This window comes from Hippocampus zosterae, chromosome 15 (assembly GCF_025434085.1).
Source record: "Hippocampus zosterae strain Florida chromosome 15, ASM2543408v3, whole genome shotgun sequence".
NCBI lineage: Eukaryota > Metazoa > Chordata > Actinopteri > Syngnathiformes > Syngnathidae > Hippocampus > Hippocampus zosterae.
In genome coordinates this window covers 7,840,726-7,854,400 of record NC_067465.1, presented here as the reverse complement: position 1 = coordinate 7,854,400, position 13,675 = coordinate 7,840,726, and the positions used below count along the sequence as shown (strand labels likewise).

General features: G+C 45.0%; 1 protein-coding gene across 8 annotated transcripts in view; it reads left to right on the top strand.

Annotated features, from left to right (window-relative positions):
* Window positions 1-13,675, top strand: part of LOC127616583 (receptor-type tyrosine-protein phosphatase mu-like) — a 136,523-nt gene that overhangs the window by 41,826 nt on the left and 81,022 nt on the right. For all 8 annotated transcript variants that reach the window (XM_052088252.1, XM_052088257.1, XM_052088255.1 and 5 more), the window contains exons 3-6: window positions 2,219-2,493; window positions 6,597-6,675; window positions 9,482-9,597; window positions 10,811-10,985. In XM_052088252.1, coding sequence (XP_051944212.1) covers window positions 2,219-2,493; window positions 6,597-6,675; window positions 9,482-9,597; window positions 10,811-10,985 — 645 coding nt within the window. The remainder of the gene's footprint in view (window positions 1-2,218; window positions 2,494-6,596; window positions 6,676-9,481; window positions 9,598-10,810; window positions 10,986-13,675) is intronic.

Genomic DNA, 13,675 nt, shown 5'->3' with positions numbered 1-13,675 from the left:
CAGTAAGTCTGAAAAGACGTTTAAAAACGTCTTTGGGAGTGAATGAGTTGATTTCCTGACTCCAAGTCATGTTTCTCGGGCCATATTTTCAAAAAGCTTTTAGTGGCGTACTACCAGACCTAAGATTACAGATGTGAACTGAAGATTTAGGTTTTATCTTTCAACTGATGGCCATTTGTGACTTCAACTGTATCTACAGTACATGCACCAAAGAAAGGACGATCTCATCTCAGCTGTTCCAATTACAGCAAAATACAGAAAGCTTGTTCGTCAGTCTGCAGAGACGTCCCGAGAACCGAGCGCCTTAATGAGAAAATGCTCTTATCTCTTGATAAATTGACTTCTCCGACTATTACCGTGAATAAGAAGACAAAACAGGCCGGCCTAAAGATGAAAGATATTCGTGGGGACTGTTTTCCTTTAGCCAGCGAGCAGGAGGATGCGATGGGAAATCAATACGTGCCCCCATTTAGCTTTTATTGCTTGGGTTGGATATTAAAAGTTAAACTAATGCCCCTCGTGCGGTGCCAATAAAACACAAGTGAGAAGTATTATGCTGGCAAACTGACAAGACGACGCATTCGTTTTTTGTCATCGGCCCTTTTTTTTTTACGCCGATGCCAGGCGTGTGTGAGGCGGAGCCGAACGCTTAGAATCTCTGTTGACTTTCAAGTCAACATCCAGCGATAGGCTTGGGTACGCCGGGCGCTAAAAGCGCCGGCGAAATAACACCAAATGCATTGGCGGCCTCGACCCGGCGCTCTCTCACAATAGCCTATTTGTTCAGTCAATGAGTCGAGCACGCCCCGCTTGTCTTGTTGTGCCGCGCCGGTAACGCTCGACGATTCCATCTGTCTCCGACTTGAGATAACGAGCCGGTGGGGTGCGGGTGAGGGTGGAGGGGGTTCCGGCATGTTTACGCGAGGAAGCTGGAGTGAGAGGAGGCTGTAGAAGGCAGTCACAGTGACTGTCTTCAACTTATTTCCTGCCCCCCAACCCACCCCGTCCTACGGCCTTTAGGACAGTTTTCCCGAGCAACATGTAATTGACATGTATATCATGAGCAGATGAGTTGAAGTTTGAAGATACGATGCATGTCAAGAGAGAGAAGGCGTCCCCGTTTGGCTTGAAGAAGCCATTTTTTGAGTCGTTTTAGCCATTTCCAGAGGTCCTTCGGAAGGACTCTTCCTATAGATTTGGTCCACTTAAAACCAAATCGAATCTGCTTGCACGAGACAGATGGGTCATGTTTAATTAGGAGAATTTGGGGTTTTGATTGTTACGTGTGGGTAGAATAATGGCAGCGATGTTTGCTGCCTCGCAATAGAAACCCCCCCATTTAACCAGTTTCCTTAGCAACACGAAATTTTTTAGGCGTGTCTATCGTGAGAAGAAGCCATTCTTGAACAGACACAGAAAGTCTGCCATTTTGCATTTTGGTCAGATTTTGGCAACTTGCTCTTTATTTTTTTTGAACTTGAGATTTTGTCCAAGTGCTACCAAATCAAAACTTCATTTACTAGGCAGGTGGGTGGCGCAAAATTGTGCGAATTGGAAGTTTTGCCAATGTGTGTGGTTGGAGCATGCAAAATGTACATAAAACACACCCCTGAGACAGTTTCTTTTAGTAACATGTCATAGTAACCATCTTTCTCATGTGTGCACCCACAAAAGGTCTCCAGAAGCCTTACTTGAAAAGACATTGGAAGTCTGAACATTTATTTTATTTTAAAGTGGCCATGAAAGAGTGATTTTAATCACTAGCAAAGACAAATTTTTTTCTCGAGATTTTATCCAATTGTGACCAGCCCAGCCTTTCACTGCTTATACTAGACCGATTGGGAGAATTTGGGGTGTTCACTGTTGCATGTGAACAGAACACTGGCAGGGAAGTACAATGACTCTCAAAAAAAAAATCTTGGCATGCTTATCATGAAAAGACCCACAAAAAAAATCTCAAAATCAAACCAAAACTATTTGAGAATTCTGGCGTTTTGGCCAGTCCATGGTTATCTTGGCCAAGGAGTGTCTGATTATTACCAAATTTGTGCTTGGCTGATGGGATGACCCCCCCCCCCCCCCCCCAATCCCCCTAAAAATAAGTCCGATAACACAAATGTACAAGGTTGGCGCTGTACCAAACGTCAAGTATCAGGGACACAAGGTGTTTGTCCAAGACCGATCAAGGTTTTCACCTCCCTTGTCATCGACATTGCAGGTGCAGCCTTCATGATGGTCAACACCTCTGGACGCTTTTCCGGGCAGAAGGCCTTACTGCTAACCCCGCAGCTGCGGGAGAACGACACCCACTGCGTCATCTTCCACTACTACATCGGCGGTCGGGACAACAGCCATCCGGGCTACCTTAACGTTTACATCAAAGAGAACAACAGCCCCATGGGGATGCCCGTGTGGAACGTCTCTGCCCCGGCGTCTCGCGCCTGGGGTCAGGTGGAGCTGGCGGTCAGCACCTACTGGCCCAACTACTACCAGGTATGGAAACTCGTGTATTTTTCTTATATGATATAAAAAAATAAATAAATAAAAATGAGTCCATTGCACAGGGCTTTTGTGGTAATGCCAAAGTCATTAAAGCCTTTTAACAAGACCGAGCCAGACACAGTGCTTCTTTTGAGGAGACCCAAACAATAGCGTCCCATTGAAAACACCTCGTATTGATTCCTGAGGCTATCTCTGTATCCATGGTAATCTGTTCACTCGCTCTTCCATCTCAGCCCTATTTCTGAAACTCATTTTCACTTACCGGTGCGCATCACCGGCAGCCGGGGCAGGGTGATTTCACACTCGCCTCCCTATTAGTCTTTCGCCGGGCTTGTTCCCCGAGCCCACCAAATGTTAATTGATGCAGAGAGACCCCTGAACCTCCAGACGGTGGGGCCGGCTGCTCCGTCTGTGAATTATTTCATTATGCGGTGGGTGGGCGGTGGTGAAGAGGGAAAAACCAAAGGCGGCCTGATATTTTCGGTTAACAAGGGACACTGCTGAGTTTCTCGCTGCTGAACACGAGATCGAAGAGGGGACTTAATGAGAGGTGCATGGACACGAGAGAGCGGGAGGCAACTGTTGAGAGCTTTTGACTACTTACAGCGATCTCAGACCTATGAGACGAATTAACGCAATCACAGTCTGGTGAAATGCGTCCGGAATGAAGCTTGAGATAAGAGCAAGCTGCATGTACAGTTGTGCTTTGACTTACGAGTTATATTTGTTCCCCGACTAAGCTGGTTCCGCAATTTACTTGTGTTTTTACCGTGTTTTATTTTGTGACGCGATGGTATTATGAAGAGTTGGAGTGGGTCATTTCAGTCCCCACTGAGGGCCATGGTGCAAAACTAACCTATTCGCTGGGTCATGCAGACAAAAGACATTGTAGGTGTTTAAAATCGCTACGGGGGTGTTGTCCTGTGCCCCAGCTTTAACTTTCTGTCATTTACTGTACCTGTTCCAGAGGGAAATGCTTTCACCTGTTCTTCTGAGATTGCGCATATGTCACACCACAAAATTTGATGCCAAAACACTTCACGTAATTTCAAACTCATGTTACAACAATTCCCCTAAAAACGAAAAGCTCACGGATGATTTAGGGGGGGAAAAATGATGTATCGCCTTTGCTTGCAAAAAAATAGCAATTTGCAAGACACGGTGAGATCCCTGTCGTGTAGACTGGGCTTTTTAAGGTCATTCAGCAGGGCAAAAAACATCCACATCAGGCGAAGGATCGCCGTAACTTTGTCCGCCGTGATCTACGCTAAATCTGGTCTTGAAAAGTCTTACTAACTTCTTATTAGCCATGGCTTTAGAGAGCCAAGAATAGGTTCCAATACAAGAAAAAAAACTAAATGGGTTGAATACTTCTCATGTGAAAGGCGGCAATTATCATGATGAACTGGCAAGGAACAATCACATTACAGTAATTGTTCGACCCAATTTTCCACTATTTGTAGACCAAACTATGAATCAAAAATGAACCGCGTCTGCTGCAAACGCCGCGTGATGGAACGGCAAGGATAATGATCTCCACACAACCCGCGGCCACAAAACTTGAAACCGTCTCTAATTAACAACATGGCACTAATTATAGGTATCTTTAATTGCCTGGTAACCTACACAATTGTCAAAGGGAAGCCACCTGATTCGTAATTATTATTTAATTACCAGCAAGGCTTTTTCGGATATCACGCCCTGGGTAACTACCTATTCGCTGGGTCATGCAGAAAACTTTTAATTGTCAATCATCTCAAACTCGTTTCGCTTGTGTGTTGCGCCGTCGTTTGTCGCGGAAAAGAAAACCCCCACGTGCTCATCCGTCTTGATTTCAATACAGTAGGGTCAATGGCAGAGCTAATCAATGCCAATGTAATGTACTACTTAGCATCGTCCCTCGGGGGGTGGGGCGACGGTGGCGTTGGCAAGTCTCCCGTCCCTTTGACAAATGAGGGAGCTGAACTTTTTGGAGGCAACGTCATTTGCGGCTCGCAATCCCCCTTGCGAATATGAGTTCAGGCCCAATTACGCCAGGCGCTATCGTCGACGCCGGAATCAATTATATCGCGGCTATTAAGACGGGATGACTGATGTCTGTTCCGCAAACAAAAGGATTTCAATTAGGCGGCGGGGTCCAGTTCATTTGTCTGATGGCAATGCGTGAAGTGCGCGGCCTTTTAATTTCCTTTAAATTAGCCCGTAATGAGGCCATCATTGGCGGCCCCAGATATTCGCTTCCACATTCGACGCGGAATTAATAATTAGGCAGCCTTATCTGAAGGCATCCGGCCTCCCCCCCGTCCATGACAACGGTACGCGTCTCCGCTTTAGTATTTGGAGGCTACAAAATGAATTTGCCAAAGCCTCAGAGCAGCTTTTGAGTGCGTCGTCGTAATGCAAGAACATGCCCGGTTGATAAAAACGTTTGTACGCGTGGACTAATGGAATGCAGGACATGTGTAGTAGCAGGGAGTGTAAAGGCGTCAGTGCGCCCCACCCTGAAATTGGCAAGGCGCGGACAATCCGTTTCCATTTTTACCGCAAGTGTAGACCGGCAAGTAAATAACTCTGACATTCTGGAGAGACACGCCTTCAGCCAGGCCTGCGGACCATTTGTAGTTTAGCCGACAGCTTGTGCCTCGGAACGGGGTCACGTGGGTTCCAATTTGCAAATGTGGTGTGCTTTCTTGGGAAGTTTGGTCACTGAGATAGCGAGCCATATAGAGGAGCAACACTTGACGTAGCAGCTGTGCAAATGTGTGACTAGACAGACGCCACAAGGCTTTGTTGATTTTCAGTTGTGAAATTTAGATGAGGGTTAAATTGAAAACTTTAACCTTAGCTGTAACTTTATACTCCTAGCCCGAATCCTTTACTCTAACCTGTAAAGCCTCTCCACTAGCTCTAAAGTCTACCACCAAATTCTACAGTCAGTCGCTAAACCACTTGCTAGCAATTAGCCCCCAATACATAGACCCAAACCCTAAATCAGGAACCTAAATCCTAAATACAAATCCGGAACCTTAACCCGAACTCCTCTCACCGTCACCTAAACGGAATCCTAACGCTAATGCTAGCACTAGCCAAAACTTTTTACCTGAACCCTAATTTTAACTCTACCAACTTGCTATAAAACCAAAACCATCACCATGAGACCCGAAAGACCCTGAAGTCCGTATGCCCAAAATTGAACCACTTAACTTTAAATGTAACTCCCATCTCTTATTGCCCTAAACCAGGGGTGTCAAACTCGTTTTTTGTCACGGGCCACTTTGGAGTTACGTCTTCCCTCGGAGGGCCGTTAAGACAGTGAAACTGAAATAATGTTTAATTATCAAATCGCATTATAACTTGTACACAAAAAAATGGTGACTCACTAGTTTTGAGTCACTCACTAGTCAATCAAGTATTTGTTCAATTATTGCTGTAGTGAGTGTAAACAGGGTAAGAGAATTATTACAAAATGTCACTGTTAGTTATTACGTATGACAATTTGAGGGTTCAAAACTGATTTAAGCAAGGATCATGGAAGTTGACACAGATGATTTACTTTCGCGGGCCACATGAAATGATGTGGCGGGCCGGATCTGGCCCCCAGGCCATGAATTTGACATCCCTGCCCTAAACCCTCACCTAAACTCTACAAACGCATCCCTCCGATTTACCCTTCATCTTAATCTCTAGTCCTAACCACTCACCCTCAGAGTTTTACATTGATTTATGACTTTATTTTTTCCAATTCAAATCACTCATATTGCTTTTCGCGGGGGTATTTTTTTTTTGAAACGAAAAAAAATGTCATTCTATTTGTAATGTAAACACATATGATGTCTTTGCATGTGTCTTGCGTCAGGGAACTCTGATTAACTAACCTGATGGAAGGTGACCTTGCTTGACAAGCAAACCCAAACGTAAACCGTATTACGTAAAAGCTATTAAGGAAAGAAAGAGAAACAATCGTCTTGCATGTCACAATGCACATCAGCGTGGACATATTACAAAAAGAATGCAATCCGTTCCCTCTCCTGAGCACTCAGACAGCGACGTATATTTTTATTGCCTGCCGTATGAGTCTTCTCTCTGCTCCCCAGATCGTGTTCGAAGCCGTAACCTCTGGGCAGCACGGCATGCTGGCCATCAAAGATGTCCTGGTCCAAGGCCATCAGTGCAGTGAGTCCGCCCCTTTTCTTCTTCTCCATCATAAAACATCATCAAAAAGCCATTGTCCCTCGCATGACACCCTTCCAAATATACACTGTTGTTTTCTTCAAGGCCCACTCTTCAAACAAAGGACAGCAGGAAAACGTTCTCCTTGTAGCTCCCTTAAGATTTACCAGCATACGGTTCGCTCTGGGATGTCGGAGCGAGAGATTGCGGAAAGAAAGTCGAACGAAAAACAAATACCCATCTTCGTTCTTTCATCCCTGAAGGATCTTCAGTGAAGCGGCTCATCTCTCAGGCATTCAAATCCCTCTCAGTATTTCCGGATGTATACTGCAAGTACGAGCATATTTGGGATTTTCCGTCTGCAGATTTTGGGTTGCTGCTTCTGGGACTAGGAGGCCTTGTCAGGATCTGTGTGCGTTTTGAGTCTTGTTAGTCCAGATGGGAACCTTAAAATAAAAAGTCTCCCTAATTTTTTTAAGCCACTCAACCCATGGTTAGAGTTAGCACACCCTCTGTCCCGCGCAAAAGTCACACTGAGGTACGTCAGCAGCCGTCATGTCACGTTTAGTCATTGCAAACGTCATTCAAAACGCATGAAATCATCCAAGTTTGAGCAGCGTATGTGCGGATCTTAAAAGTCTAAATCAATAACTTGTATGAGTTCCTCCATTGATTGGAACTCTGCTCTGCCCTTCGGACACTAGCAGCAAGTATCACACTCTGATTGTTAAATGCTAATGACCTGTTAACCATTTTGAAAGTGGCCCAATTCCTACAACTCTTGTGTCAATACGATGGATTCGTACAACTATATGTGTTGCATTTGAATGCATCCAAGGCAATCGATGACTCGTTTTGCAACGTGATGAATGTTTAAATTTGTGTGTGTGGGAGGTGGAGGGTGGGGGGGGGGGGCTTAAGGTGGAATCAATGTTCCTCTTCGGGGCAATCCCCTCTCCCGCTGACTGGAAGGCAAAACCACGAAGGCATTTATTTTTTAATTAACCCACCGTTAGGGATATCCAAGATTATGCCGTGACACTCCCCTGTCATTAACCCTTTCTTGCACCCTGTAACCCGGTAACATGGTAAACTGTCCACTGTAGTAACCGCTGTCCCTGAAAGGGTTAAAATGTATGAAGAAAAATACCTTTTTGTGGGGGGCGGTGGTTAGATTGACAGAGGATGTGGCTGAAGGATGAGGTTGGTTTTTTTATATATGTGTATATATATATATATATATATATATATAAAAGCACAAGTGGAACTCTTAGCGATGAAAGCAATAGAATTACATTTTTTTTTCCTCCCACAGTCTTAAGAGATTCGGTTACGTTTCAAATCAAGGTCGCTCGGCGAGATTGCCCTATTTTTTGCCTGCACTCATCAAAAATGTTCCACATTAAAAAAAGAAAAAAAAGTCCCGCGGAATATCCGATGTGCTGATCATAATGAGCTCCGTTTGGAATGAAGAAAAATGCTTTTTGTAAGAACGCTTTGTTGTATTCAGTGCTGGGATTCAGTGAAACGGCAGCGCTAATTTGCTCGAGCTTCTTGCTCAAAAATATCCACCTGAATACCAACGCCAGCTGACTTACGAGAATACTAACACACCCTAACTCCCACCCAGGGCTCCAGACCTTTTTTTATTGTGATTAGGAGCACAGTGACACTAATTCCAAACACCAAGTACAATCCCAGAACTTAAATTCCTGAAACAAGCTCTAACCAAACACAGCACCCAAGCTCCTATGTCTTGCCCCTTAAACCAAAACCTAACCTAAAATCCCGAACCCTCATCCATGTAGCCCTCATGATCACCTTAGTCACTAGCCTTGAAGCTTAGTTTTACCTACCTACCCGTAGCCGTAATCGCTAACGATCAACATGAAAATGCTTTTGGAAAAGCGGTATCATTAACTCACTGTGCGGGGGAAGTAAAGCGGCAATGCAATTAGCAGCAGAACGGCGTCTTGTGTCTCGTTCTGGAGATTTAGGTGGTCGCCTTCTTCCTCACAAAGCGAGTCGGGCCTCTGACTTTCATGAGGTCGCACATACAAAAGTGTAAGTCGGGCATCCATTTAAGTCTGCTTTGCCTGTTCAACTCTTGTTTACCAGCGAGACTCGCCACAGGGACACCCACTGTAATGGGACCTTTACCCTAGTTTGCCGGTCCGGCATCCGTGCGCATCCGTCATCTTCTCGCCATCCTTATCATATAGTAGTCGTCCTCCGTTCTTGTCCGTCCTCGTCCTTTTAAAGCGCAGTTCGTCCACCCTCTCCGAAATAAGCGTGCGCTGGGGGCCTACCATCCAACAGCACTTAGGTTTGCTCCATACATTCGTGGAGCACGACTGATGGCATCTTGTGCGACAACCGCAAGCAAGTACAATGGTGCCTCTACTTACGAACGTCTCCTCATACGAAAATTTCAAGTTACGAAAGGCCTCAGCAGGAAAATATTGCCTCTTGTTACAAAATAAATTTCAAGGTATGAAAGGTAAAAATAAAAATTCTGGGTTCTCAATTTAAGAAATTTCTTCCAGAACAAATGCATTTCGTAAATAGAGGTACAACTGTACTATGACAGACATCCTTTACATTACATGTACAATCACACCTTCATGAGTATGTCGACGGGGCAACCATATTGGATGTGGCAAAGTGAAGCAAATAGGAAATATGCTTCCTCTTTGGAGATGTATCGGCAAGCAAAAACTCAGTGGATTAATACGGAATGATTACTTTTGAGCTTGTGATGTTATCCTAGTAAATTAAAACTCATGTCTTTTTTGTTGGTGTTTCTCAGTGAACACGCCACACTTTCTGACGATAAAGGGAGTGGAGGTCAACGCAGGACAGACGGCGTCTTTTCACTGCACCGTCAACGGACGCAAGCGAGACAATTTCCGGCTCTGGCTTCAGGTGAGGCTTTTCTTCATTTACCTGCACAAGGTGATCCTTTTCGTCTCACTTGTGCATCATACCAGAGCCTTGGTCTTAGTTTGTACTCAGTCTCAAGCGTGAAATGGTCTTACATTTCCTCTGCTTCGGTCATGAGTCAGTGCAACGTTTTAGTCTCGTCATTGTGATTTTGTCTCGCATCGTCCTGGTCTTCATTTTAATGCGGCCTCATATTTTCTTGGTTTTCGTCTTTTTCTCGGAATAAACTGGTCTTGGTATCTGACACTGCCTATCTTGGTCTCGATTTAGCCTCACATGGCCTAGTTTCAGTTTGTAATATATTTTATATTGTGTTGGTCTTTACTTGGTCTCACATTACTTGGTGTGACATTGTCGTCGTCTTTGCTCTGTTTTACTCTTGCCTTGGTCTCGTATTTTATTTTGTTTTTTTACCTGGTATCGCATTGTCATGGTCCTGACATTGCTCCCGTCGAGGTCTTGATTCAATCTCACATTACCCAAATTCATTCTAACCTTACCTCCATTTTGGTCTGAACTCTTTCTTTGTTCCTATAATTTCGACTGAAACACAACCTCCAAGATCCTTTTTTTTTTTTTTTCGTCTCCAAATCTGAGTGACAAGTCGAAAGTTCAAGCTGTGACATTCACACATTGCTTCATTGCATCCTGGATGTAGCCCGCTGGCTGGCAGACAGGGGATTACAGGTGTCAGCTCACTGCCGTATGCTCTTAACCCACATAGACGCCGGCTCTGTGGAGAGTGCCTTCTTTTTCCGGCACACAGCAGCCCGCGGACGACCTTGATCCGAGCGACAAAGGTAGTGCATCTGGCAGCCACGGCCTTTTCGGGCCTGTGACGCTAACATGCGACGTCAGTCGTGTGATCAGCGGGCTTAAAGGTCCCGTGCCAGGTACTCCATCATTTTCACAAATGCGTCGTCATTAGCACCGTAAGCTGAAAAACAAGCATTAGGCCAAATCCCAGCCGGATGACAGCGATGAAGAAACGTTTCTAATGAACAAATGCTACCCCCCCGACCCCCATCCCATCTGCCCGCTGTAAGGGGTGACAGCTGGAGAGAAGGTACTGCCTCTCCGTGCCTTGCAGTGTGATTTATGTATCACTCACGATTGGGACTGAGACAAACAAACAAAAGTTTTTTAAAAAAATCACGTGTGAGGTGAAACCAATCGTATTCGTGTGTTCAAACAGGGAATGGGCGGACGGGAGGCCCCGATGAAGGCCACGAAGCCTTGGAACAACCGTCGGTTCATCGGCACCTTTGACGTGGAGAACACCACCAAAGGTGACTCGGGCCGCTACCGATGCATCGTCCACTCGGACAAAGGGGTCGGCGTGTCCAACTACGGGGAGCTGACCATAAAGCGTGAGTGTTATTCTGTCCATTTCAGCCCCCAATGACAGTTTCGGCTTCTGCAGCATGAAATTTGCTGTGCAAAAAATGTCTCAAGAACCCATGTCCCAAAAGATTGCAATTTTTGCTATCAAGCAGCCACTTCAGGGCCGATTTGACAACTTTCACAGAGGAGAATGTGATTGATTGTCTCCCCTGGTAAGAATTGAGTTGGATTTTTGCACACACACACATCAATGTCCAGTATAGTTTCTTGAAAACATGAAATTATTTGGGTGACTGTAAATATCCATCCATCCATTTTCCGATCCACTTTAGCCTCACAAGGCTCGCGGGGGGTGCTGGAGCCTGTCCCAGCCGTCATCGGGCAGTAGGCGGGGTGGACCCTGAACCGGTTATCAGCCAATCGCAGGGCACACACAGAGACGAACAACCATTCGCACTCACACTCACACCTCAGGACAATTTTGGAGTGTTGCATTCGCCTGCCGTGCATGTTTTTGGAATGTGGGAGGAAACCAGAGTACCCAGAGAAAACCCACGCAGGCACATAGAGAACATGCATACTCCGGAGCCGTGATCGAACCCACGACCTTTGCATTGTGAGTTTGACGTGCTAACCACTCAGCCACCAGATTTGAACATACACCAAATAAAATAATAGCTGGATTGGGCACAACAGCAATTGAATGTTGCTCGTACTAAATTGTTCGCCAAATAAATCCAAGTCAACTTTATCGAGAGGATTTAGTAGGATTTTGAATGATGCTGTCGGGAGGATGTTATCGTTATCCAAATCTCATTCTCCTTTTCCAAATTTAGTGTCATTTCATCTAACGATTTGCTGCTTTACATTGGTTGACGCTGTGGGACTTGGGTGCTCTTTAAATTGAGCCTTGCACTGACCTTCATGCAAAGTCATAGGGAGATGAACAAGAAGCAAAAGCTACATAAACACACTTTAGGGCACTTTTAACCGCCCCCGCCCTTTTTTTCCTTCTCTTTTTTATGGTGATCTGTTATCTGGAGGACTTTTTCACTGTAAAATGGGGGGCCGTCCTTGACTGAGCACAATGGCGCTTTAAAGGATCACAAAGGCAAGCAGCCGGCGGGTTTACAGTAGCCTCACTGATGTTTGACTCCTGCAGTCATTTGATATGAATTTATGGAGTCGTCTCTCGCTGCAAGGCCTCACTTTCCTTACAGCCCCTATAGTCGTCCAGTAATGGCCTCCTATATTTCTTCACCTCAATCTTCTCCGTGTGCTCTCAATTGAATTTACTGCCTTGATTTCCCGCCACCCCCCCCCCCCCCCCTCTGCCCTGTCTCTTCACCCACACCCCTTTTTTTTCCTTTTTTTGTCTCCGAGCCTTATGTGATTGATAGGTTTAATCCTGCTGCTGCAGATCGAGTTCTGTCAATCACGCTAGAATGGACAGAACAGAGAGTGGGCGAAGGGAGATAATGTCTTCTAACCCAGATCAGCCTTCTTCCCATGTCAAGAATCGAATTAGAAAAAAAAAAGTTAACCTCTGGTGAGGTTTTAGCAGAATTTGGTACAAACCGGTGTTCGATGTGAGGATTTGGAGATGACAAAGGCATCGGGTACGGATGAGAGTTTTGTCGAATTTTGTACAAAATGCATGCATGGGTTTATTCTTTGTGTGAATTTGATCCTTTCATGAGATTTTGGTCCAGTTTAAACGTTTGTTTTGGTTTTTTGGTTTGGTTTGTTTATTGAACATAAAACATATACAGTAATAATTTGACAGAAAATAAGGTAGATAAAAAAGTAAAAGAAAGAAATCAGTCTTCATTCAACACAGTTATTATGTTCAAGGGAGTAGGATGAAGTAAAAAAACGTATCTAGTCCTACCCCGTTATGTGTTTATATCTACTAAATCATTTTTTAATCAATCAGAAAAGAAAAAGTAATAAGAAGTCTCCATTAAGGCTCATACTCATTGTCAAATGTGATCATTTCATTGATCCCCTCTTCAGTTTTGGTGTTAAGCCTTTCAGGGACGGCGGCTACGACAGTGGACAGCTGATCATGTTGACGGGTTACAGAGTTCATGAAAGGGTTCAATTTGACACAGGTTTTAGTTGTGCTGATTTCAATAGCCAAATAAATATTCATTTTTCAGGATTTTGTTTTTCGGATAAAAAGTGCTCCTTCATAAAAAAATCCAGCAAGATTCATGTCTTTTGTGGGGATGTATATACTTTTCCAAGTCGCGACATTGAAGGAGATGGGTTCTGTGTCGCGGAATCGGGGGAAGGGCTCACTCACCAAATACAACCCCCCGCCCCCCTTTCCATCTTTTGCACTCCAAACAGCACTTTAATCGTAAATATTCATGTCATTAACTTGATCTGGTCGTAATGCGTCTTCCCCTTTAAAATCTCTGCGAGGGAGGAAAAAGGCGGCCTTTTCACGCATCCGAGTGTCATCTTTTCAAGCCCCCCCCTCCCACACCACACCACCTCTCCTCACTCCTTGGAGCCACGACTTGTAAATTCATTCATTCATTCATTCATCTTCCGAGCCGCTTGGTCCTCACTAGGGTCGCGGGGGGTGCTGGAGCCTATCCCAGCTGTCTTTGGGCAGTAGGCGGGGGACACCCTGAATCAGTTGCCAGCCAATCGCAGGGCACACAGAAACGAACAACCATTCGCACTCACACTCACACCTCGGGAC